Source organism: Coregonus clupeaformis, unplaced genomic scaffold, assembly GCF_020615455.1.
Source record: "Coregonus clupeaformis isolate EN_2021a unplaced genomic scaffold, ASM2061545v1 scaf0074, whole genome shotgun sequence".
Lineage (NCBI taxonomy): Eukaryota > Metazoa > Chordata > Actinopteri > Salmoniformes > Salmonidae > Coregonus > Coregonus clupeaformis.
The window spans coordinates 691,905-718,686 of record NW_025533529.1 but is presented as its reverse complement, the minus strand read 5'-3'; the positions used below and the strand labels follow the sequence as shown (position 1 = coordinate 718,686).

General features: G+C 43.9%; 2 protein-coding genes across 4 annotated transcripts in view; one reads left to right on the top strand and one right to left on the bottom strand.

Moving 5' to 3' along the window:
- LOC121548320 (myosin light chain kinase 3-like) overlaps positions 1-24,312 on the top strand; it is a 31,512-nt gene extending 7,200 nt beyond the window's left edge. Inside the window, exons 1-13 of one of the 3 annotated variants that reach the window (XM_041859752.2) lie at positions 852-1,650; positions 10,958-11,051; positions 11,345-11,642; positions 13,128-13,654; positions 13,823-13,928; positions 14,815-14,908; positions 19,203-19,312; positions 19,523-19,664; positions 19,786-19,856; positions 20,110-20,238; positions 21,271-21,423; positions 22,286-22,421; positions 22,561-24,312. In XM_041859752.2, coding sequence (XP_041715686.2) covers positions 1,009-1,650; positions 10,958-11,051; positions 11,345-11,642; positions 13,128-13,654; positions 13,823-13,928; positions 14,815-14,908; positions 19,203-19,312; positions 19,523-19,664; positions 19,786-19,856; positions 20,110-20,238; positions 21,271-21,423; positions 22,286-22,421; positions 22,561-22,635 — 2,577 coding nt within the window. In that variant the 5' untranslated portion in view covers positions 852-1,008 and the 3' untranslated portion in view covers positions 22,636-24,312. Of the gene's footprint in view, positions 1-851; positions 1,651-10,957; positions 11,052-11,344; positions 11,643-13,127; positions 13,655-13,822; positions 13,929-14,814; positions 14,909-19,202; positions 19,313-19,522; positions 19,665-19,785; positions 19,857-20,109; positions 20,239-21,270; positions 21,424-22,285; positions 22,422-22,560 lie in introns of those variants that run through there. The other 2 variants (XM_045213036.1, XM_045213035.1) reach the window with 2 other exon arrangements.
- LOC121548319 (origin recognition complex subunit 6) lies at positions 23,034-26,547 on the bottom strand. The gene is made up of 7 exons (XM_041859751.2): positions 26,234-26,547; positions 25,923-26,049; positions 25,638-25,801; positions 25,368-25,457; positions 25,171-25,280; positions 24,594-24,680; positions 23,034-24,441 (listed from the first exon to the last, which is right to left on the bottom strand). The coding sequence occupies exons 1-7, from the start codon at positions 26,296-26,298 to the stop codon at positions 24,314-24,316; spliced, it is 771 nt and encodes a 256-aa protein (XP_041715685.1). The 5' UTR covers positions 26,299-26,547; the 3' UTR covers positions 23,034-24,313.
- Between the last annotated feature and the right edge of the window lie 235 nt (positions 26,548-26,782).

Here is a 26,782-nt window from a genome sequence, read left to right as displayed (position 1 = left end):
ACAATGGAGTTGATAGTAACAACCAACCCCACCAATGCTAATTAAGATGCTAGTTACCACATGGCTTGACCTAGCAACTCAGAAATAGGTTTGGAATAGCTCTCCCTTTCCTCTTCTCAATAAACATAATTTGTCATGTATAATCCCATCATTCAAACATTTATAAAATAAAATAACAAGACATACTTTATATGTTTTTTATTTTACCTATGAGAAACACATACATTCCCCTCACCTCAATGTTTTGTCATGCTGACATGAATTGACCAGGTGGATTATTACTCTAGATTGGGAGTAATAAGCACTGTGACAACCAACCCTAGTCTCCCCTACCATGGACCAGAGGGCGACTGCTTAGATTCCTGCTTGCACTTCATCATCATTCCTCTGTCTACAGAGGTTTATTTTTAAAGGGAAGTGTCAGCCAATGTCAAGTCACGTTGCTTTGAGCGATGCGGCGGACAGTCGCCCAACCAGAGAAGCTGTGCTGGGCGGACCAGAACCTTTAAATTCACTCTATCAGCACCAGTAAACACACTACAACATATACCAACTAACAAACAAGCAAGCAAACAAACAACCTGTAAATCCCAATGGGGAAGTAATATGACAATGGGTTAACCATTTAAAACAACAACCTTTCCAAAGCTCACATCTCTCTCTCTTAATACTGGCAAAAGGCCATATTCAAAGGCCATATTCAAAAGGTCATTCCTTGCATTCCCACCAGTCAACAGTATCTTCTATGGTTGAATTTAAATGTTTTGGTGACGTCAAGCGGCCATTGGAATTTTGGCAGTGGTGGGGCCACTATATAAAAATGTTGGGACAGAGAGAGGTAGAGAGAGAGAGAGGGAGGGGGACAAGTGGAGAGATAAGATAGCGAAGAGTTGGTGTTTATTTAAGTGGTGTCATGTCTCTGGCACATACAGACAACAGGGTCCGGCAGAGCTGCCTGTATGGGAGAGGAACAACAACACTTCGGGAGCTTGAACTAAAATAGATCCAATGCAGCTTGGAGCAAGGTGGATTAGCACAGCTTCCATTATCTCACCTGACACTTGTCCCCGCTGTGTGGAATTTCTTGGAACTATGAGTAAACCGGAGACATTGGCCACCTGCATTGCCAAGATGTACGAGGGGGGTAAATTGGACAATGCTGGGGCCCCTTCTAGAGCAATGAAAAAGCCAACTAACAGCCTGCTGAACAGCCTGGGAGGCATGGAGGTCAAGCTGAATCAGCTTGAGGTTAAGGTGGATCAGATAACCTGCAGCCAGACAGAGGTCCTTAGGAGGCTGGACATGGTGTGCCAGGGTATGGGGACGCTGGGGAAGGACCTGGCCCAGATCAGAAAGGACAGGGACCCCCAGGCGGGGGACAGGGACTCTCGTGGAGGTGGAGGGGACCCAGCCTTGTTCTCGGAGGTCAGGGTACTGTGTGGGGAGACTGTGGCGCTGCTGAAGAACCTGCAGCAGGAGGGTAAATGGCAACGGGAAAAGATTGAGGGAATCGAGAGCTCGGTTTCGGCCGTGGACAAGCTCTGGGGATATGTGGGGGAAGTCTTCCGAAGCTCCAAGATAGTGGAGTTCATCTTGAAAGGCATCGTGCCCTGGAGGAAACAGGGCCTACTGTACAGCCAAGAGGAGGAGGTCAGTGAGCTCATGCTGAAGCGGGATGGCACATCTTTGCCATTTCAGAACAAATGTTAGAGTTATTTTGAGTTATGGTATTAACATTTGCTAATAATTTATTTTGTGAGCCATGACTCTGGTTCACCCTTCCCACTTAATTTAACCTTTGGAAAGAATGCAGTGCATTCTGTACAGTGTACAGAGTGCACTGTCATTATGTTTTGTTCTCACACTTTTAAATACTTTCTCATTCAAATGGGAACATGAGTTCAAATGAGTTCATAATTTGCATATAGGATATGCAATTTCATCCTGTTTAATATAATTCACTTCTCCTATGATGTTGTGTAAAATAAAGGGAACGATTTGTCTTTGAAAATGACTAATCCATGCTTTGGGCTTGTGGGAAAGGATTTCAATCTTGGTGATTTGACTACTATAACAGCATATTTGTTAAATGTTCACTCTTAATAAATGCTCATTGCTATTTTCATAGGGCATGGCCTAACATAATGAGGAAGTATAAGTTGAAGGTGGGCGTTTGTCCAGAAAATGTCAGTTGAAATCCCCAGTAAAAAGTGTTGCTACTATAGTAGCCTTGTGCAAAGTCACTTAACCTGGCGCCCTGTGTCACTGTCTGACTGTCTCTAGAATGTTTGTTCAGCTGTTGGGAAACAATATGTAATATTGCTACCAAGATAAGGCTGTTTGCTAGCATCAAATCCAAAGTGAAACTGAAGTGAGAGTGATTTTTCCCACTGACTGTATGCTTTCCCCCCAGATCATGACAATTTAGGATAAAGAATCTAGCTTACATACAGTATAATGTATGAAGAATCAATTTTCTAATTCATATCAACAGTAGGTTCTCATCACTGGCATCTTGATATTAAATACTAATGTTTGCTACCACATAAAATAGCCTACTAACAAACCATTAGAAGGCAGATGGAACCAAATGCTGGTCATCTATTTGTTTGAACATAGAATTAGGATAGTCATATTTATTTTATATTTAACTAGACCAATGGAATTTCCAGAAATAGCCATCCCTGTGACCGGGTGTGTGATGAGGTGTGAATGACGGAGTCAGGCGCAGGAGGAAATCCAGAGTTTATTCAGTGTACATGAATAAAGCGCAGCAAGCGTCAAAACGAAACTAGCACAAGGGAAACATCCACCTTGGCTACATACAAGGAAAGAGTAGCTCAACCGAGCTACTCACTCTCACAATGAACACTCACAAAGGACAAGGGGGCAGAGGGAACACTTATACACAGACTAATGAGGGAATGAGTACCAGGTGTGTGTGATTGACAAGACAAATGGAGTGATGATAAATGGAGCGGTAGTGGCTAGTAAGCCGGTGATGACGAACGCCGAAACCTGCCAGAGCAAGGAGGGGCAGCCTCGGCTGAATTCGTGACAGTACCCCCACCCCCTTGACGCGCAGCTCCAGCAGCGCGCCGACACTGGCCTCGGGGACGGCCAGGAGGACGCGGAGCAGGGCGAGTCGGATGGCGAAGATGGAAGTCCCTCAACAGAGAGGGATCGAGGATATCCCTCACCGGAACCCAGCACCGTTCCTCCGGACCGTACCCTTCCCACTCCACGAGGTACTGAAGGACCCCCACCCGGCGCCTCGAATCCAGTATGGAACGGTCAGAGTACGCCGGCGCCCCCTCGATGTCCAAAGGAGGTGGAGGGACCTCCCGCACCTCAGACTCCTGGAGCGGACCAGCCACCACCAGCCTGAGGAGAGACATGAAACGAGGGGTTAATATGGTAATCAGGGGGGAGTAATAACCTATATGTGACCTCGTTGATTCTCCTCAGGACTTTGAACGGCCCTACAAACCGCGGGCTCAGCTTCCAGCAGGGCAGGTGGAGGGGCAGATTCCGGGTCGAGAGCCAGACCCGATCCCCCGGTACAAAGACGGGGGCCTCACTGCGGTGACGGTCAGCGTTGGCCTTCTGACGACGCGTTGGAGGTGAACATGGGCAGCGTTCCACGTCTCCTCCGCGCGCCGAAACCAGTCATCCACCGCAGGAGCTTCGGTCTGGCTCTGGTGCCACGGTGCCAGAACCGATTGATAACTTAAAAAACACTGAAATGGCGTTAGGTTTGTAGAGGAGTGGCGGAAAGAGTTCTGGGCATATTCTGCCCATGGCAGGAACACCGACCACTCCCCCGGCTGGTCCTGGCAATAGGACCTCAGGAACCTACCCACATCCTGATTTACCCGTTCCACCTGCCCATTACTCTCAGGGTGGAACCCAGAGGTCAGGCTGACCGAGACTCCCAGATGTTCCATGAACGCCTTCCAGACTTTTGACGTGAACTGGGGACCTCGGTCAGACACTATATTCTCTGGTACCCTGTAGTGCCGAAAGACGTGTGTAAACAGGGCCTCCGCAGTTTGCAGAGTCGTGGGCCCTAGGAGGAAGGAGGCGGCAGGCCTTCGAAAAGGCCTTCGAAAAGCGGTCCACAACGACCAGGATGGTGGTGTTCCCTTGAGAGAGGGGCAGATCAGTTTTTAAAAAATCAACACTCAAATGAGATCATGGTCGTTGTGGAACTGGTAAAGATTTTAACTTACCCACTGGGAGGTGCCTAGGTGCCTTACTCTGGGCGCACACTGAGCAGTAGGAAACATACACCCTCACGTCCTTAGCCAAGGTAGGCCACCAGTACTTTTCGGTCAGGCAGCGCACTGTACGACCAATACCTGGGTGACCAGAGGAGGGTGACGTGTGTGCCCAGTAGATCAGACGATCACGGATAAGCGCAGGCACGTACTGCAGCCCAGCTGGACACTGCGGTGGAGATGGATCTGTGCGTAATGCCTGCGCTATATCCACATCCATCGCCCATACTACCAGCACCACAATGCATGAGTCCGGCAGTATGGAGGTATTGTCTCTGGGCCTCTCCTCTGTATCATACAGCTGTGACAGGGCATCTGCCTTCACGTTCTTCGTACCCGGAATGTATGACAGTGTGAATCAAACCGGGTGAAGAATAGGGCCCACCTGGCCTGGCGAGGGTTCAGGCTCCTCGCTGCCCGGCTGTACTCCAGGTTACGGTGGTCCGTCCAGACGAGGAATGGGTGTTTCGCCCCCTCGAGCCAATGTCTCCACATGGTCAGAGCTCGGACAACAGCCAACAGCTCCCGATCACCGACGCCGTAGTTCTGCTCCGCCGGGCTGAGCTTCTTTGAGAAGAATGCACAGGGGCGGAGCTTGGGTGGCGTGCCCGAGCGTTGAGACAGGACTGCTCCCATCCCAACCTCGGACGCATCCACCTCCACTACGAACGGTAGTGATGGATCGGGGTGGGCCAGTACCGGGGCCGAGGTGAACAGTTCCCTCAGGTTACTGAAGGCCCTGTCAGCCTCAGCAGACCAGCGGAGCCGGGACGGCCCACCCTTCAACAGAGATGTAATGGGAGCAGCGACCATGCCAAAGCCAAATATAAACCTCCAATAATAGTTGGCGAAGCCAAGGAAGCGCTGCACCTCCTTTACCGTGGTTGGAGTCGGCTATTACGCACGGCTGAAATGCGGTCGCCCTCCATCTCCACACCTGTGGTAGAAATGCGGTATTCGAGGAAGGAGACGAACTGCTGGAAAAACATACACTTTTCTGCCTTAGCATGAAGGTCATTTTCCAACAGTCGGGCCAGTACTTTGCGAACCAGAGACACATGCTCGGCGCACGTAGCGGAATACAAGATGTCATCAATGTAGACCACTACATCGCGACCAAGCATTTCCCGAAACACCGCGTTCACCACGGACTGGAAGACAGATGGAGCATTCATCAAACCGTAAGGCATCACCAGGTATTCATAATGACCTGTGGTTGTGTGGAATGCTGTCTTATCCCTCTCGGATACGCACCAGGTTGCACGCACTCCTGAGATCTAATTTCGTGAAGAAGCGCGCTCCATGCAATGACTCAACCACTGACGGAATGAGGGGGAGAGGATAACTAAATCTTATCGTCTCCTTGTTCAGTGGTCAATAGTCAATGCACAGGCGCAAACCACCGTCTTTCTTCTTCACAAAAAATAAACTTGAGGAGGCGGGTGAAGTGGAGGGACGTATGTACCCCTGGCGCAGGGACTCGGTGACGTATGTCTCCATAGCCTCCGTCTCCGCCTGCGACAGGGGAGACACATGACTCCTTGGAGGTACAACGTCTACCCGAAGGTTTATTGCGCAATCCCCCGCCCGATGAGGTGGTAATTTAGTTGCTTTATTCTTGGAGAAAACTTGTGCCAGATCATGGTATTTGGGGGGAATGCTCACGGTGGAGGCACCATCTGGACTTTCCACCGTGGTTGCACCAACGGAAACACCAAGACACCTACCCTGACACTCTCACGACCACCCCGTGAGAACCCTCTGCGGCCATGAGAAAGTGTGGAGTGCTAGCCACGGAATACCTAACACCACAGGGAAAGCAGGAGACTCAATGATGGAAAAAGTGACCTGCTCACAATGCGTCTCCTGTGTGATCATGGTGACTGGTACCGTGACTTCCTTCTTCAACCCAGACCCTAATGGTCGACTATCAAGTGCTCTGATGGGGCGTGGAATGGATAGGGGAACTAATGAAATGCCCTGGTGGTGTGCGAAAGTTTTATCCATAAAGTTCCCAGCTGCGCCTGAATCTACTAGCGCCTTACACTTGGGAACTCTCATGTAATCAGGGAAGTATATGGGTATGGTACAGTGCGCAGCAGAGGGCTCTGAACAAGTGTGGGTGCTTAATACCTGGGGTGATGCGAGAGTGCCCTGCCGGCCGCCTCCTGACCCAAAAGAGCACTGACGACATCGTGTGGTGGAATGTCCCTTCGTGCCATCCGATTGGCACTGGCGCTGTCGTCTTCCGCTCTCTCTGTGCGCGGAACCACCCAGCTCCATGAGCTCTGGATCTGCGTTGGTCGGGGCGGGAACGGCCAGACCTCCTCCAGGATGTCCTCTGGTTGCCAGCAGGTTATCCAGACGAATGGCCATGTCCACCAGTTCGGTAAAAGATAAACTGGTGTCACGGCAGGCTAGCTCCCGTCGGACGTCCTCCCTTAGATGGCACCGGAACTGGTTGATCAGGGCCCGCTCGTTCCACCCAGATCCTGCTGCCAGAATCCGGAACTCCAGCGCAAACTCCTGTACTGTCCTCGTTCCCTGCCTCAAGTGGACCAGCTGCTCACCCGCCTCTCGACCCTCGGGCGGGTGATCGAAAACCGCCCGGAATAGGTGGGCGAACTCCCTGTAGTCCTCCAACGCGGCTCCTCCTTCTCTCAAACCGTGTTGGCCCACTCCAGGGCTTTCCCCGAGAGGCAGGAAATGAGGACGGACACCTGCTCTCGATCTGATGGCGCCGGCCTGACACTGGAGCAGTACAGCTCCAGTTGGAGAAGGAATCCCTGACATAGAGCCGGCGTCCCATCGAACGCCCGTGGTCGAGATATCTGGATCCCTCCGGGTGCTGTGATGTAGGTGGCTGGATCTGGTTGGCCAGCTGGTCTCGACGGATCGGTTCCTCTTCTCTCCAGGCGTTGGACGACCTGAAGAACCCGATCCATCGCTTCCCCCAAGCTGGCCAGCATAGTGGAATGTTCCTGGACCTTTGTGACTATTCCAGGCATGCTCTCCTCTCCTGCTGACTCCATAGAGGTGAGTGATTCTGTGATGAGGTGTGAATGACGGCGTCAGGTGCAGGAGGTAAAACACAAAAATCCAGAGTTTATTCAGTGTACATGAATAAAGCGCAGCAAGCGTCAAAACGAAACTAGCACAAGGGAAAAATCCACCTTGGCTACATACAAGGAAAGAGTAGCTCAACCGAGACACTCACGCTCACAATGAACAATCACTCACAAAGGACAACGGGGCAGAGGGAACACTTATACAAAGACTAATGAGGGAATGAGTACCAGGTGTGTGTGATTGACAAGACAAGACAAGACAAGACAAATGGAGTGATGATAAATGGAGCGGTAGCGGCTAGTAAGCCGGTGATGACGAACGCCGAAACCTGCCCGAGCAAGGAGGAGGGGCAGCCTCGGCTGAATTCGTGACAGGGTGTGGTAACTCGTATATCTAAAGTTTAGTAAAGATATTAGGTACAGTGGGACTTTTAGTAAAAGGGCTTTAGAAATTAAAACATAGCAATGTATTAACCTACGTGACATCAAAGTGGGCCAACCAACTTTCTAATAGAGAATGCAGTGATGAGTACTAAAATTGTCGCCTGTAATGATAAACTGCATCTAATGGCTTTAATGAAGTGGCTGCTGTGTTCATATAGATGATGTCGCCATAGTCTAGGACCGATAGGCACGTCGACTGACTAATCTGATTTCTACTTTTTAGCGAGAGCCAGGACCTGTTTCTATAGAAGAAGCCCATTTTTATTCTCAGCATCTTAATTAACTCATCAATATGCGTTTTTAAAAGACAGCTTTTCATCTATCCAGATGCCCAGATATTTATAAACAGGAACACGATCAATATGGACACCATCCAAAGTGCATATACTTACATCATCAGAGTTCTTTTTAGGCGCTTTAGCAAACATCCTTCCTCCTGTGTGGCTCAGTTGGTAGAGCATGGCATTTGTAACGCCTGGGTTGTGGGTTTGATTCCCATGGGGACCAGTAAAAAAATGTATGCACTCACTACTGTAAGTCGTGTGTCTGCTATACGATGTAATCAACATATAGTTAGTTTTACCTGCAATACTAATTTCAGGTCAATAAAGTTTTTCTGTAATACAATGAAGTCAGACTGTAGTTCAGATAGAGCCTGGTCAACTGTGGAGGCAATAGCATACACAATAGTATCATTGGCATTCAAGTGCAGGTTTCAATTTTTTACAGACAAGTCAATATTGTTAATGTAAACAGTAAAAAATACAGGACCCAGACCCCTGCGGGACACCTTTCGTAATATCCAGGAAACCTGATTTAACACCATCAGTAGATACACATTGAGTTCTATCTGTCAAGTAATTTATTAACCAGTTACATGCAGCCTGGTCTAGGCCAATTGAGGAAAGCCTCTGAATTAGCAGTGAGTGATCAACAGTTTCGAAAGCCTTTGACAGTACCAGATATAATAGTCAGGTAAAAAATATGGGTTAATTATTCAGCAATCAGCGGGGCAGAGAGCTGCAGCAGAAATGGATCAAGCATATCAGCCGCAGTAGATTTGTTTTACATCAATCTTAAGCATGGCATCTAGCACATCACAGATAGTAAATTGTTGAAATTAAAACAAAGATGACGGGTTAACCGTCGAGTCAGCTAGAGGCTGGCAGAGGGAAGAGCAGTCGATTGACTGACCAGGGTCAGTTAAACCATCATTTCTCTCAAATAAAAAGCCTGCCGAGATAAAATGGTGAATAAAAGCATCACTTATCCCTATCCCTATTATCTTCTCAGTTATGATGCCAGAGTCAGACATAACTTGTTTCGGAAGGGATGAAGAGGAATTTGTACGCTTCAGTGCATGTACTGTTTTCCAAAATGTAAAAGGATCACCAGCAGAGTCAGAGATAGAGCTTAAAAAGTAGCTTGACTTAGCTTTCTTAATCGAGATAGTATCTGTTTCTCAATTGTCTGAAAGATTGCCAGTCCACTACAGAGTCAGTTTTCCTTGCTTTGGCCCATGCCTGATTTCTCACCGGAATGAGCTTAGATAGCTCAGAAGAAAACCAAGAGTTAGATCTATCTTTGACTCTGAATTGTTTAAAAGGGGTGTGTTTATCTGCCAGAGGAATAAATATGGAGGATACATTTTCTAGAGCCAACTCAGGGTTAGGAATACAGGAGAGAGTTTAAAATCAATGCATATGCTCTTAAATTAAATTAATCCAGATTCAAATCCCCTAAAATAACTAACTCCGAAGACAGAAAAGGTGTTAAACACTCAGATATAGCACCAAAATAAGTATTGTAAAACAATGTGGCCTTAATGGCCACACAAGTACTCTTAAATCTCTACCCGGTACAGCCAGAAGAGATGCCACTTAGCCCAATATTGGACTAAAGGAGCCTAACGTTACTCCTTACTCCAAGGACCTTACATGTTCTGTTTAAAGGGCGAATTGGCTCTGGAAGCCAAAACAGCCAAATTCTCCATCTAAACGTGAATCGAATCTCTATTTTGGTAAAGGTCTAGAAACATAAATCCTCTACTTTCACATCACTTCAAAATACACACACTTACTGCACACTGTTTTAACCGGTTTAACACAGTTGCAGCCGACAGTATTTTCCAGTGACAACACGTTTGTGGCGTCTGTCTTCCGTTTACACACAGCTGTTCGAAGATGCAGATAGCTAATTAGCACAGGTAGTCCACTCTGTCTACTGTCTGTTTTCCGTAAACAAGCACTGTAACATAAAATGGCCGTGTGGGAACCCTAACCCTATAAAGGTGTGTAACAATTTAACCTTCTGTTTTTTGAAAATTATGACATGACAGATAAGGTCGCAGATCTTAACAAAAATCCTCCCTACAGAAGACGCCTTCGTCCAATGACTCTTATGTGTAATGTAATGGAACTGAGAGTCATGATCAAGGGCTACTAGCCACTGTGCTACTGCCTCTGCATTGCTTTCTCTTAGGGGTTTTAGTCTCGGTATCTGTAAAGAACTTTGTGATTGCTGATGTAAAAAGGGCTTTATAAAATACATTTGATTAATAGATTGAAATGTTGAGTTTTTTTGGGGTGGAGATAGTGTAGTTTCATTTAGTGTTAGTAATAGTCTGATAGTATTAGGCAGACAGATGGACTCTATAATGAGAGCCAGTAAGGTATGCCGTGCGAACACAGATCACAACAGCATTGCTTCTTGCCCACCCATGCTATGACCCTGCGGTGTACGTCCAGGCCAGATCCACTGCTGGCATCTCCCAGTTACTCATGGCTTAGTGTAAACAAATAAGTCCAGCTGGGTCGGCCCAGTAGGCATCTGTTATCAGTTATGTGTTGTCATTTCAAATATGCCACACCAGTTCATCATTAATACTAAAAAGACCATGCCTCAATCATACTCCATGCCTCAAGTCCATGCCTATTGGCAATGTGGTGATGAGTGGATGTGAACAAACATTTAGATAAGATATTTCAGCTTTTAACTTTTTTATTTATCCTGTTTGCTATATGTGGTTTATCTTGTTCAAACTTCATGTCATAAATACTCCTGGAATAGAGCTACTATACAACATTGGAGGTAGAATGATTGTTAAACCTGATTGTGATAAAGTAGTAAGCAACAATATGTATGAAGGATGTTCTCTTCACTCAGAAAACTAAATCAGAAGATAGCAGCGCAAAGCCTAAAGTCACTCTTTGCGACCAGGGGACACAGGTCCAGGAGGAGGGCTTACATATCACCAGAGGTAAGCTGGACTTGTCTCTGTGTTATCTGTTGGCATTGATACATATTTTTCAGTTAATGTTTTTCAATCAATCAATCAATTAATTAATCAATCAAACATTATTTATACATCACTTTTCTCACATCAAATGCATTTTAAGGTACTTTCAGTCAATGTTGACCAGTTACTGACAACTTAAGGCATTGCCTGGATGTTTTCTGCAAAGTTAATGTGAGTGGGTGGGGATTCCATAAGCTAATGAGTGATTCATTGAAGTAATTCCTTCTGGTATATCTGTTGTTGTTCTCCCACAGGTGACCAGCAGGCAGTAAAGCTCCCTGTAGAGGAAGCGAAGGCCACAGACCATGGAGTGGAAGTCCCAACTCCTCCTGAGCCTGATCCCTGCAGGTTATCAGAAGCTCTCACAGAGGGCCCTGCAGTGGACGAGGCCTTATTCCCATCTACCAATAGTGATTGGGGTAGTAAAGGATCTCGCAAGCCCAAAGAGGTCACCTTAAAGAGCAGAGAGCCCACCAGAGTCCAGACCTTCGCCCCTGATGTGGTCGTAGCTCAGGAGGAGGTCACCATCGAAGTGCTCTCTGAGCTGAGGAGGTAGGCTGACTGATTCATAACCAATAGAATATGCCAGTTATCCAAAGTGAAATCTCTCTTGTTATTAAGTTATTATTTTTTTATTTTTTTAATGGCAGCACCATTACTCCCAACAGGGTTATGAAAAGTGTGACAGGTGGACCTGTTGAGTTTTTTTTATTTGTTTTAATTAAATTGTATTATTCTTTTTTTAAATTCTTTTTTTTGGGGGTAGATCAGCTTAATATTGCAGATAGATTGTAACTTCCATCATTGTAATTGTCTGCATCACTTCCAATCCCCCATGTTTTTTATATATATACTCCCCTTTATTACTTTTCAACCCCGCCATCCTTTCCCTACTTGGGGTAAATTAGTGAACAACAATGCCCAGGCCTCTACTTCCAGCCTATACTTACTATCTACACCTTATGGACACAGTCAATTTTCCAATAATTCTATTTTATTTGTTTTTGCTCCTGAACTTCTTCTACTCTCAACCTCTCCGATCATTTTCATGATGTCCATCCGGTTTGCTTCTATATGCAATATCTTTCTAACTGTGCTCTTTCTCAAAAGCTCCCAACATACAACCTATATACTTATTATGGACACAGCATGCTTACATTATTAGTTATCTTGTTATTATTTGTTGTTATTAGTTATTAGTCCCATCCTTCAACTCCATTCAACACCTCCCATCTATCTCTTAACACCATCCATATAGGATTTTCTATTTGCCATATATATTTCAACCGTACTGTTGAGTTGACATTAATTGTCATCAAAGAGATCCAACAAAGAACATGCACTCACTGACCTACACTTTCGGCTAGAAATGTGGATATACTAAATGATCCTCAAGCTAAACCCCACTGCTGCCTTTTCATGTTTCTAATGAAAGGGTCTCAAGTGCCAGTGGGCTCTCACACTGAGTAGGGTGAGCAACATGAGGTACATGCTAAAGGGAATACAGAACATCAAAGGGCCCTTCCGTTGTTTCCCATTTTTACATGCCTACTATAAGTGGCATTTCAAGAATGGGGGTACTTAACATGAGAATCAGCATCTGTCACTACTCATAGCCCATAACTCATATTGTTATTATCCATATTTTGACCTGCACTGTTGGAGCCCGGAGCATAATATTTTCACTGTGCCCTACAATTACATCTGTGTCCCTGTACGTGTGACTAATAAACACAATCTAATCTAAAATTGAATCTAATATATTGCTGTCACATTGGTTTCATTAGTTACATATATATTCTGTTTAATTATAATATAATAATAATAATATGCCATTTAGCAGACGCTTTTATCCAAAGCGACTTACAGTCATGCGTGCATACATGTTTGTTTTTTTGTGTATGGGTGGTCCCGGGGATCGAACCCACTACCTTGGCGTTACAAGCGCCGTGCTCTACCAGCTGAGCTACAGAAGAAAAGTGTAAGTCTATGCATTGTTCAAACATTGACTGTTTTGTAATGTTCCTGTGCTGCTAGGACTCCTGATGTGACTAGGATTTCGGTGGGCAGTGAGTTAGACAGTCAGTACAGCAAAGTCAAGGAGACAGAGGTTCCACAAGGTCCAGAACCCACTGCATCTGAGCCACCTTCCTCCACCACTGAGGAGCAACCGCCGGAGCAACGGCCGGAGCAGGCCACTGAAAGTGTTCCTCTTCCTTCCAAGGAGGACACTCTCCCCAAAGAATACTTTACAAATGCTGCAGTCAGTCCTCAGGAACCTGTTATCATTGTAACACCACCAACCCCGTACAGCAGTGCGCTAGCAAGCCCACTGAATGTGGTCACCAAACCGGAGCCAGAGCCAGTAATGATTGTCCCTCAGGTCCAGACTAAGCCTGTGGCAGCCACAGAGCAGCACAAACCAGTTCCACCTCAACCAGAGTCTGAGACAGTGAAAAACTCAGCAAAACCAGTTGTCCCTCAGCCAACTCCCTCTTTAGTTGTTAAAAACTCTACAGCAACTGCACAGGCGGCAGCCCTAGATGCACAACTATTGGTCATAGGTAAGAACGGCAATATCAATGTCATTTTCAGCACAATATGGATTGCACAACGGTATGTTACTGGGTGAAATTCAGTATGAAATATGTCAATCCTCCAATAAGTCCACAGATCATTACCCATACCACCAAGCATATAATAAATCATGCTCCTGTGCTCTTCCTTTCCAGATGACTGCCCACCCTTACCTGCTCCCTTTGAGCACCGTATTGTGAGTGCCAAGCAAGTCCCGATGGGCTCTTATTACGCTGTAAAGCCTAACGAGGTTCTTGGAGGGTGAGTCCTAATTCTTAAGGGCAGCGAGAATGTGTTTACCGTATAGAAAGACTGAGGTGTTGCATATATTATGCCCCCTATTGTTACCCTCCAAACACAACAGACTTACTGTAAGTGAGGGTTACCATTGGCATCTACCCAATGATATTGGCTGAAAATAGTGATGTAGAAAACACAAGAAGAGCAGCTTGCTGCAGCAGCAGTAACCAGGTGCAGCATTAGCAGATAAACAGGGTTAGCGGACTGACAGACTGTGCAGTATAGCATGATAGCAGGCGATGGCCAAAGCAGGAAGAGATAGTACATATCAGCAGCAGAGCTGAACAACTGGCAACACAGACAGGGCTAATCCCCCACATAGTCTGCAAATAAGCACTGGCTTCTTTCATGCTTGTCATGGACAGGGTTTATTTTGGGCAAGTGTTGAGTGACCATTTGCATAGGGGCTTTTTTGAATGTCCATGTTCCATGTAGAGTAGAGGCGCTCTCTCGCTACATAAAGAAGTTGGCTTAGTAAACTCTCCATGTGTGGCGGATGATGATATACTTCCAATGAAACCAGAGGAGAAAAACAGGTCCTTGGAGTATGTCTGCAAAGCCCTGACCGAGGTCAACGCAAAGGATACTCCTCAAGGTTGACTGCTTGTGGGTCTGTGCTGTGCTCTTTGGTGCCTTTGTCGGGGTGTATGTAGCCTTGAGTTCTCGCATTTTAAAGGTTGTAACCTGAGGCACAGATTCCGAGAATACCGCGCTGAGAGTCTGTGCCTGCGCGGCTAGGGTGTATGTATGTTCATAATTGTCTATGAACAAATATTTGTGTTCACACCTGTCTCTTTAGCATGTATGTAAAGTATCTATGCACTCATAACTGTCCTTGTTTCCACAGGGGACGTTTTGGGCAGGTCCATAAGTGTGCAGAGCTGTCGTCGGGCCTAATCCTCGCTGCGAAGTTGATCAAAGTCAAAGGAATGAGGGAGAGAGTAAGTGGATATACTACAACAGACCTGTGGTCTTTATACCCCTCCTCTCTCTGACTCCAACCCTGACCTCTCTCTATGTTCCTGTGAAGTTTATTTATGAGGTTATATGTGAGCAATTCTCCTGCCGCAGCTTAAAGAGATACTCACACGTACAAACGCGTACACACACACACACATGCATACTATCTCTCGCTCTCTCTCTACCTCAAAAACTATGCAACAAAGTTAAAGCTGCAACATGTAACTTTTTGGGTGACCCGACCAAATTCACATAGAAATCTGAGTTATAGATCTGTTATTTTCATTGAAATCAAGTTTAAAGCCGGGTGTACACTACACGATTTTGGTCCTGATTTAGCTGTCCCAGGCAAGTTTGAGATCAGAGCCAAAATCCCCATGTCGTTGCCTACTCGGGGCGTGCGGCCGTCACCGACTCTCATTTAATGTGAGTGGGTCAGAGACACAATCTGAGGGCTACCGATCTCGTCTTTGAGCTGTCCCGATATTTTCAAACGTTTGATTTTATCGGTACAAAATCTGCAATTCTCTTGTAGTGTGAGCTGTGCTATGACAAGTTTTGAGAACGGTGATCAGCAATAGCCAATGAGATGATGACGTTGTTTTGCATTACCCAGAATGTGTAGACTCTCAAGCAGGAGCAATGACTACTAGTATTTTATTTATTTATCCCTTATTTTACCAGGTAAGTTGACTGAGAACACATTCTCATTTACAGCAACGACCTGGGGAATGGTTACAACGGAGAGGAAGGGGGATGAATGAGCCAATTGGAGGCTGGGGATGATTAGGTGGCCATGATGGGATGAGGGCCAGATTGGGAATTTAGCCAGGATACCGGGGTTAACACCCCTACTCTTACAATAAGTGCCATGGGATCTTTAGTGACTACAGAGAGTCAGGACACCTGTTTAACATCCCATCCGAAAGACGGCACCCAACACAGGGCAATGTCCCCAATAACTGCCCTGGGGCATTGGGATATATTTTTAGATCAGAGAGAAGAGTGCCTCCTACAGGCCCTCCAACACCACTTCCAGCAGCATCTGGTATCCCATCCAGGGACCAACCAGGACCAACCCTGCTTAGCTTCAGAGGCAAGCCAGCAGCGGGATGCAGGGTGGTACGCTGCTGGCATAGTACGCATTTGTACCTGTCTTTAACCAAAGCCAAAGTGTCAAATCGTTACAGCTATGAAGTTCAGAAGCAATGTTATTCAATTCAAAATGTTGGCTACAAATTTCAACTCTGTATGGCAAGCGTGAATGTCTGACTGAAACCTTTTTTGAGGCTGCTTTGAGCCACAGCTCGTTCTAGCTACATTAACAATCTAATCACATCATCACGTCATTGTTTTCACGAGACAGCGTGGTGGTATCGAGAATCCTGACAACCAAGTGAAGAATCTTGTAGTGTGTGACACCCCGTCTGTGCCAGATCGGTTAGTGTGCAAGACAAATAACCACAGGAAAGACGGTTGTTTAATGTGAGAGGTTCAGCGATGTTTGGATTTTGAAAGTTGTGTAGTGTACACACGGCATAAGAAGCTATTTCTATGCTTCCCGTTCGTAAGTTTCATTTTTAATTTTGGCTCTGTAAACCAGCTTCAAACAGCTGAAAATACAATATTTTTGGTTATTGAAAATATATTTCACAGCAGTTTAGATGGTACAATGATTGTACACTCTGCATTGCTTGTTTTGTCACATAAACTGAAATTAGGCGAACTATTACAATTTTAGCAACCAGGAAATGGTTGATTTCTGCATATTGCACCTTTAAAGAACATATATTTACATTTTCTATTCTTACTCTCTCCATTTCTCTTTGACATTCACAGACACACACTCTCTGAGAACGCACACAGCATGCACCTGTGTCTCTTCTCTTACACCAAATCCATCACGGCTCCCGTCGAGATTCATATCACATCCTTAGCCTTCAACATGTGACTCCTATTACACCTGCTAATCACCACACTATCTTTATAAGCACCTTTTTAATTATGTAACTTTGGCATCTCTTCTGACCTTGCCTTTATTGACACATTGAATGAGTACCACAGAAAGCTGGTACAGAAAGCTGGTATTGAATTTGTGATTAATAATGTATTTCTTAATCAATCAAAAACGTAGCTTTGGGAGTAGAATCTGAGACACTCAGCCATACACTGAGCAAAGTATGATGTTTCTTATGTCCAATATGTGATGTAGTAATTTTGTTCAGAGGTAATTACATGTGATTTCAGAGTTTCTGTTTGATCAGAATGGCAAATGGCTCTTATGTACTCATACATATCAGAAATATCCACTTTTTATTTGTTTCTTACTGGAATAATACCAGGGTTCAAATAATTTTGGGGGTATTTCAATTACTTTCAAATAACTTTTTATTTCGATTTTTTTGAATATTGGAATGTATTTGAAAATAGTCAAATACACTGACTCAAATACATGTACACTCCCATGCATTTAACCCAGGTCGGTTACGTATTTGAAATAATGTATTTGGAAATAAGTATTTGAAAATACTTTTAAATAGTAGGCTATTTATAGGAAATTATTTGAAAATACTTTAAAATAATTCCAATATAAGTAGATGATCGGGGCCACATTACGCTGTGTTGAAGCCACCAAGCCTCCATCTTGGCACTCCCCCACCATTGTAAAAAATATTTTGGAAGCTATAGGAATGCATTTATTAATGTCTACATTCATTTTTGCCACATTTATTCTATTACAGACACCTTAATGTATACTTTTAAATTATAGTATAATTTTTTTTAGGTTACTAATGTTACTGTCCCCACCACAACAACAAAAATACTTAAATACATTTAATTTGGACCTTGAACATTTAATTGAAATACTGTAGAATTCCATTAATTTCCTATGGAGGATTGTGCCTACTGGGGAGTGCCAATATGGCTGACTGGTGGCTTCAAAGCCTCTCAATGGCCAATACATAGCATCAGCAATCCAGGGTTTATATACATCATTGATTTGAACCCAGGTCTGCATAATACATTGTTCAATGAATGTGTTTAAGGTAAGGTGCCATATACAGTGGTGTGAAAAAGTGTTTGCCCCCTTCCTGATTTCTTATGTGTTTGCATGTTTGTCACACTTAAATGTTTCAGATCATCAAACAAATGTAAATATTAGTCAAAGATAACACAAGTAAACACAAAATGCAGTTTTGAAATGAAGGTTGTTATTATTAAGGGAAAACAAAATCCAAACCTACATGGCCCTGTGTGAAAAAGTAATTGCCCCCTACAACCTAATAACTGGTTGGGCCACCCTTAGCAGCAACAACTGCAATCAATTGTTTGCGATAACTTGCAATGAGTCTTTTACAGCCCTGTGGAGGAATTTTGGCCCACTCATCTTTTCAGAATTGTTGTAATTCAGCCACATTGGAGGGTTTTCGAGCATGAACTGCCTTTTTAAGGTCATGCCACAGCATCTCAATAGGATTCAGGTCAGGACTTTGACTAGGCCACTCCAAAGTCTTCATTTAGTTTTTCTTCAGCCATTCAGAGGTGGACTTGCTGGTGTGTTTTGGATCATTGTCCTGCTGCAGAACCCAAGTTTGCTTCAGCTTGAGGTCACAAACAGATGGCCGGACATTCTCCTTCAGGATTTTTTGGTAGACAGCAGAATTCATGGTTCCATTTATCACAGCAAGTCTTCCAGGTCCTGAAGCAGCAAAACAGGCCCAGAACATATTTGACTGTTGGTATGATGTTCTTTTTCTGAAATGCGGTGTTACTTTTACACCAGATGTAATGGGACACACACCTTCCAAAATGTTTAACTTTTGTCTCATCAGTCCACATAGTATTTTCCCAAAGGTCTTGGGGATCATCAATATGTTTTCTGGCAAAAATGAGACAAGCCTTAATGTTCTTTTTGCTCAGCAGTACATATAATTGGTATGTGTATAAGCACCATCCAGACTGGTTAGATGTTGATGATAGATTGTGATTTTCCTTTTGCTGAAGTTGAGTCACTTCCTATTCTCTCTTCTCTTATTTCCTTATTCTCTCTCTCTCTCTCTCTCTCTCTCTCTCTCTCTCTCTCTCTCTCTCTCTCTCTCTCTCTCTCTCTCTCTCTCTCTCTCTCTCTCTCTCTCTCTCTCTCTCTCTCTCTCTCTCTCTCTCTCTCTCTCTCTCTCTCTCTCTCTCTCTCTCTCTCTCTCTCTCCCTCTCTCCCTCTCTCCCTCTCCCTCTCCCTCTCCCTCTCTCTCTCTCTCCTCCCAACGGGTAACAAAGGATGAAGTGAAGAATGAAATTGGGGTGATGAACCAACTAAACCACGTGAATCTGATTCAGCTTTATGATGCCTTTGAGTCACGGACAAACCTTACACTTATTATGGAGTAGTAAGTCATTATTCTCATTAAGTCAGTATTTAGAAATTGCAACTCTAATAGCACCTATCTGCATTTCATTTGGGACGGCAAATACTGTTCCAGGCTATAAAGCATTGTTTTAGTAGAATTAACCTCTATGCCACTCAATTTCCTCAGCTCTTCTTTGCACAATAGCACAATATCACTTTTACAGCACTGACCAGCTCCCTGTCTCTGCAGTGTGGAAGGTGGCGAGTTGTTTGACCGGATCGTTGATGAGAACTTCCAGCTGACAGAGCTGGATGCCATCGTGTTTATGAGACAGATCTGTGAGGGGGTACAGTACCTCCATCAGCAATACATTCTCCATTTAGACCTCAAGGTAAAAGTAATATACTATACATAGAATATATTGCAAGACTTGTTAGTTTACATGGATTTTAATTATATTACATATCACCCTGGTGTGAGAATTCTTACATGCTCTCCTTATTTTCTCTCAGCCAGAGAACATTCTTTGTGTCAACTCCACAGGGAACCAGATCAAGATAATAGACTTTGGTCTGGCCAGAAAGTACGTTTCTCAGTATTTTCTCCATTCAGTGACAAGAACTGTATTAATCTACAAATCTCATCTATTGACATCCCCCTTTTTCCATCATCCTGAATTGAGTAGCCAATGAGGTAGCTATGGTAACAGTCACCCAGTAGACCACTTGGTAAAAAGTAGGCCATCTCTGTAAATCTGAGTCTCCACCCATGACGCTCTGTTGTAAGACGTGAGACCTTTATGATGCCATAGTTCAGATGTGCTTGTCTCCCATCAGGTACAGACCCAGAGAGAAACTAAAGGTCAATTTTGGCACCCCAGAATTTCTGGCTCCTGAGGTGGTCAACTACGACTTTGTCTCATTCCCAACGGACATGTGGAGTGTGGGAGTCATTACTTATATGCTGTGAGTATCACCACACACACACACACACACACACACACACACATATATCACACACACACACACACACACACACACAGTGAAACACCTCCGCTTGACAAATACACTCACCACACACCTCTGCTAGGCAGCAGCATCAGTCATACCTTGTAACACAGTGGAAGCTGGTGGGAGGAGTTATAGAAGGACAGGCTCATTGTAATGGCTGGAATGAAATAAATGGAACGGTATCAAACATCAAACATATGGAAACATCGTGCTTGACTCCGTTCCATAAATTCCATTCCAGCCATTACACTGAGTCCGTCCTCCTATAGCTCCTCCCACCAGCCTCCTCTGGTGTAACATGAGGATCTGATCTATTGTAAAGGGTCAACCAATGGTATCCTAGCCACTGGAAACATGCTTGCCATCCATCTATAAACGCATGTTTGTCTCTTGTCACTCACACTAGCACACTGTTCAGCTATGACTAAATTCATACCCACTGCTGCCCCCTCGCAATGTTGCCTGTCAGCCTCAACCATGGCCCTGAATGAACTGTGTGCATCCCAGTGGCGGCCTGGCTTTTCTCAGGACCTGGTAGATTCAATTAATGCTAATAACCTGACAGCTGTCTAAGGAGATTTAGGAGGGTTCGCCCAAAATAAGAATGTGTGACTGTCCCACTCTATGCAGCCAGCTTGCCTGAATACCTAGCACTACCCAGGGATCCATGGTGCTAATTGAATTATTATATTATATTTAGAGTAAGCATCGGTATGTGAGTGTGCTTTGTTTCAATTTCTCTGGAACGTGACACGCACATCTGCTCTTTTGTAACCATTGCCCACAGTCTTTGTGTTGAAGTGTGGTATGGGTCTAAGATTCACAGTCTCAAACTTTGTATTTACATACCTGGCCCATACTTTTCATTCCAGGGCACTGAGGCAGAGCTCTCTGTAGCATCATGACTTTGATGAATGATTTGTCTTTCTTTCTCATGAGGACTATATGAAAATGTGACTAACCAAGAATATCTCACTGTTTTATTAGTCTGAGTGGACTGTCTCCATTCCTGGGGGACAACGATGCAGAGACTATGAACAACATCCTTCATGCCAACTGGGATTTTGATTCAGAGGCATTTGAGAATGTCTCAGAGGAAGCTAAGGACTTTGTTACCAGACTGCTGATTCCAACTAAATGGTATTCCATATCTTCCTTATAATTCATGTTCTATTCATCTATATTGTTTTCCCCTCTTTGTCCTCCAAATTCATGGCCATAGCACCATCTCATTTAGTAAAATGAAAAGGCCTATTGTTTGCGTAAGGCAGGTATATTCCAACTGAATGCACCTCATTGCCACTGAATCACAATCAGACTGTTGATGGTTCATTTTGCCATTTGTCTAAATGGGTTATTTGAATATGTGCCATGAAATCCAAATGAGTTGAGTAAACAGGATATAGAAGGTCACTAGAATGTAGCACATTTGAGTCACATTAAAAACAAACTACACTGCCAGGGCCTGAGTGAGTTGTGTGTGCTCCCACACTGGACTGTTCACTGAGTGGTCAGCTGGCAGGAAACAACGACAGCCCGGATTGCAGATGGCAACAGGCACATTGTCAATATTTGGGACCTTGTTGTTCTTTCTGTGCTGTGTCACCATTAATGACCTGGTCATTCCTAATTGGGGCACTCAGTTGTGTGTTATTCACCCCCACACCCACTATCAGCCATGGTGAAGAGGATCATGGTGTGTTCATCATTAGCCTCTGTCTGTAGGCTACTTTTCTTTCCAAGGAATGGGTACATCTCTGCTTTTAGCAGCAGCTATTTCATGACAGGCTACCAGCATTAGATGAGGCATGGGTTACGGAGAATGTTTTCACCCCATAAAGGCAGCGGCACTGAAAACTCCGTTTAGAAACAGAAAGTGGAAATACGGTTTTGGAAGTTGTATCACAGTTTAGAATTATAGTTAACCAATTATCTTGATGAATGTCCATTTGGGCCGTAGACCTGTGTGTATTGATACCCCTATCCTGGGTCTGTATTGTAGCAGTCGACTCAGTGCAACTGGCTGCATGAAGCATGCCTGGTTGAACAATCTGGAGGATAAAGCCAAATTACACCAGGTGCGGCTCAAGTCCCAAGTCAAGCTCCAGCGCTACCTGGCAGCTCATAAACAGTGGAAGGTGAGGACTGAAGCCCGTTACGCATGTTCCCATGCATCCCTTCATAGGTCTACACATTGCATCTGTGTTACAGTGAATTGTCTGAATAATATTTTTTATAAGAAAGTCATCTAAATTCAATTATTCTACTTCCTTGCAGAAACACTTCTATGTGGTTGCTGCAGCCAATAGGCTGAAGAGGTTTCGCCAGAATCATCCAATAAACACTGTATAGCATTGAGAAGACTGCTATCAAAGACTGGGTAGTTGTGCCTCACGTGTATTGCTGCCGTGCTGCACCTCCATGGCAGGCATTCCTGCCATTTTGCTAGTTGGACTGAGGCAACAGAACAGGACGTGATCTGCAACACAGTGTCCGGCGTTGGTATGCAAATTACAATGATGGACATCGATTGAAATGTACTGCAGTATTCTAATAACTTTGTACAGTCTTCCTGTGGGTGATGTTAGTGATTACTAAATTACACAGGGCTCACAGTGCGCTTCAAGCTGGTAGCCTACTACTTACTTTGGTGTAATTGTTTATTTAATGACAAATCTTACATGTTTGAACTGCTTTGCTGAATGTACCATTTTCTGCACATCAAGTTGAAGTCACAATGACACATTCACAAGGCTTTCTTTTTTGGTTTATTTAATATGGTAAGTGAATCTTCACAATCACACAGATGACCTTGTCTTGTCAATCTTTCCTTCTATGAAGGCTTTGAATGTGCCACTTGTTTGCATGCTACACATCCCAACTGACTGTACGGTGTTCCCATATAGCATTATTTTATGACAGTGTCCCCACCTCCACTTGAACTCAGCAAGAATAACTCAATATGACTATAAATGTTAATTTATTAAAATAAGAGAAGCTGCAAAAGGAAACTGTCTTTTACCATTGTCAATAGTCTGGCACAGTGGAAGCGTCATAAAACCTATACAAACACAGAAACGGTTCCAATAGTTTCTGCCATTCATTTTTAACATGGTGAATTTTACAAAAAATCTAATTAATTGTGTTTGGTGTAGGCTTACCTTGGCATGATGTTTTGATAGCCATGTAATTCTCTCGTACAAGGTGAGTTATCAATATATTCGCCTCAATTTACTCACAAATTCATAATGCTTATTATTGATCAAAGTTACCTTGTCTTAGAGAGATTTGTGTGGTTATCAAAACGTCACACCAGGGTAAGCCTACAAGAAACACAGACCTTATATGAAGTAGTTCTAAAATCCCCGATGGAAAAATTAATGGTGAATAAACGATTGGAACCATTTCCGACTCATACTGTGGTACTCAATATTGTCTGTCCAAGGTCAGTCTTCATAAAAACAGTTGATAATGCCAGCTGCCAAATGTTAAGACTGTCTATCATCCACCATAAATTGTGATTTTATAAAATGAGGGAAATTGTAATTAGCCGTTTTAAAACACCACAGAATGTTAATCTTAACTGTACAAATCCAACACATTGACCAGCAACAGCATAGCATAATTCTTACAGTAGGTCTCATACACGGCCACTAAGTGGCAGACAAGTCAATGTACTGTACGGAATACAAAAAAATCATGCCTGCTTACAAGGGTAAGGCTTATCACAGAAAATAACCATGGTTGAAACAAACCATTAAAAAATAAAATAATAAAAACACCCTTTTCAGGTAACCTTCTCCAAAAATCTGAAGTAACTTAGACATGGAGCTCCTATTTGCTTCATTAGCAGACTTGTACTTGTATTAGAATTCACATGCAAAGAATACTAGTGCTCCAACCTCACTACTCAGGACTGTATACAGTATTTTCACGTGCCCAAGCTCGTGAGAACTTTCCCCTTTTTGTCATGGCTGAGCTGACCATCTCTCTTTCTTAATAAATAAACAGCACTGCATTTCAAATGGACTTATGCATTGGCTTGTTTGGCTTTAAGGGCATTTTCCAAGATTCTTTGCTTCCACTCTTCGTAATCCTGTGTTGCACTCTCCTCAGAGACCTCTTTTAGCTGTTTTTGAGATGTTGGCAGATTTTCCTCTGAAAGGGAGAGGAGGAAAGGGCCTTGATAGACTGCACAAAATATTCCCTCTAACACTGTTTTAACCCCGCATTACAGCAAAGATTAAGAGTTACAAACTTCTCAGGACATAATCAGGAATTTGGTATAGTTATTATTTGGTCACACTTACCTTCCTCTTTTTGTTCAATACTTTCTATGAGTGTTTTCTGTCTTTTCTGTGCCATTTTAACTGGATTCTTCAGTGGAGTGGCTTCTTCTATTAGGGAGAAAAATCAAGAGATACTTAAAGATCATCCCTGGGAGAGAGGACCACACCTGAACTCACTCTCCCTACCGCCAGCAGACAATGATTTCAGCCACAACATTCCGAGATTTCTTGTAATAGGCATGTTGTATGCAGCGATCGGGATATCCTTGATCGGGAGATTTTCAGTCCTAAAATAAAAAACATCCACTCTCTCCCACCAGGCTGTAACCACGACAACAAGGAGAGAGAGAGGAATTACCTACATACTCTTTTTACCCAGGAAAGTAAAAATTCTACACAACAAATGGCCACTATGAAAAAGGCCACAATAATTCAAACCCCCGCTTTCTGAAGCGTATGTCGCAGAAAAAGGTATTGTTAGTTAACAGAACGTTATGGCTCGGAAGTAAGTTTCTAAATCCAAAAGCCCTTCCTGGGCTTTCACCAATTTCCCACAATATGTTAGTCAAACCCCTTTATCATTTGACAGCAGACTTACTGCAGATGTCCTGTCCCAGTTTCTGGAGCTGGGTGCACAGCCTGTCAAAGATTCCCTTTTTAGCACCAGATGATGCTACCAGCTTCCTGTCCACTTTGATCTTCAAGCATCTGGAGAGGTCCATGGGGATAGTGATTAGGTTTAATTAAAAATCAGGTTGAATGGTTTATAAAGAAACAGAATACAGTAACACTCACTTGCATGCAGCGTTCAAAGCAGCTGTAGTGAAGAGGGGTTTTGACAGGTCCACATCTTTCTGCTGTGCAGCAGGAAGGCTTGCTTCATACCTGGAACAAACATGAATTAATCATATTAAATTAACACATTTACATTGACCAATGTTATGATATTTGGGACGGTGTCTTATTCGGGAAAGATGTATAAGACTTGCTGAATATTGCACCTTACAAAATATTTGAAGAATGGTTATGTGTTGGCCAGATGTAGGCTACTCTTCAAGCTCTCACCGTTCTAATATTTGGGTTGCTATTTTGACTGCATCCATGCACCCAAACTGAACAGCAAGGTCTCGGAGGCCCAGGTGAGACTCAAGGCCAAGCATGCATTCTATGGCCTTCAGAGTGCTTTGATACTGTTTCTTGTTCAACCCGGATAATTTCACGGCATATTCCTGAAGAAATAGCACAAAACCAGTTCATAGGGCACGTTTGCTGAGCATTACCAGGACATTTAGTTATTTGATTAACAGGTGAGGTGCCTTGTCATCACAAAGCTAATACAAAAAAACGTACTTTGTCCAGGGGTAACTTCATTGACGTTGCTGCCAGCTCTAGGCATATTACTGCTTTACTTGTACCCGTCGTATTTCCGAGTCCTGTGCATTTAACCAGGGATAACCGCACGTACTCCTCTGCTTGGCTGTAATGTTGATACAAACAAGAGTTTAGGAAACGATATCAAGCAGCTGAATAATAGCAGCTGTTGGCAAGCAGATTAGCTAGCTAGCTCCTGTAGCTACCTAAAGTCAATGGTACATTTTAATTGGACGATGGTCCCGTCTCAAGTATACAAGCTAGCTAATATTATCGTTTTACAGACTCACCGTAGAATTCTTGCAGAGGTTATACCCATTTTAGATGCAAGTTTAGTAAACATTTCTTTTTCCATTTCCGGTAACTAATGAATGTTCGCGACTGCCAACGACAGAATAAAAATCTAACTGCTTTAGTCGAGTTGTCAGACACAAAAACATGCCAAACTTTCGCGGCAAAATTGGCAGACACCACCACGCCTACCAGCCATCTTTCGACATTCTATTGGCTATGACGATGCCACGTCTATTTGCGTACTTGTTGCTGAAAAGAACAACAGCATACACAAACAATTTTACAAAGGAAATTGAGCATCAAATGTTCTACTCACAATATATTTGCTTTTATCACATTGCAGTAATTTGATCTCCGCTGTCTAAATATTTGCGATAGCGCTACTGTAATTTAGCCAATGGGATACTTATTCCCACACTTTGTTTTCGGCTAAGCCAATGCGGGCGATTCTGTGGAAAGGGTAGCTGAGTCGTCACTAGTTCTTCTTCTTCAGGGGGATTTATCGGCGATTGGCATCCAACGTTATGGTGCATTACCGCCACCTA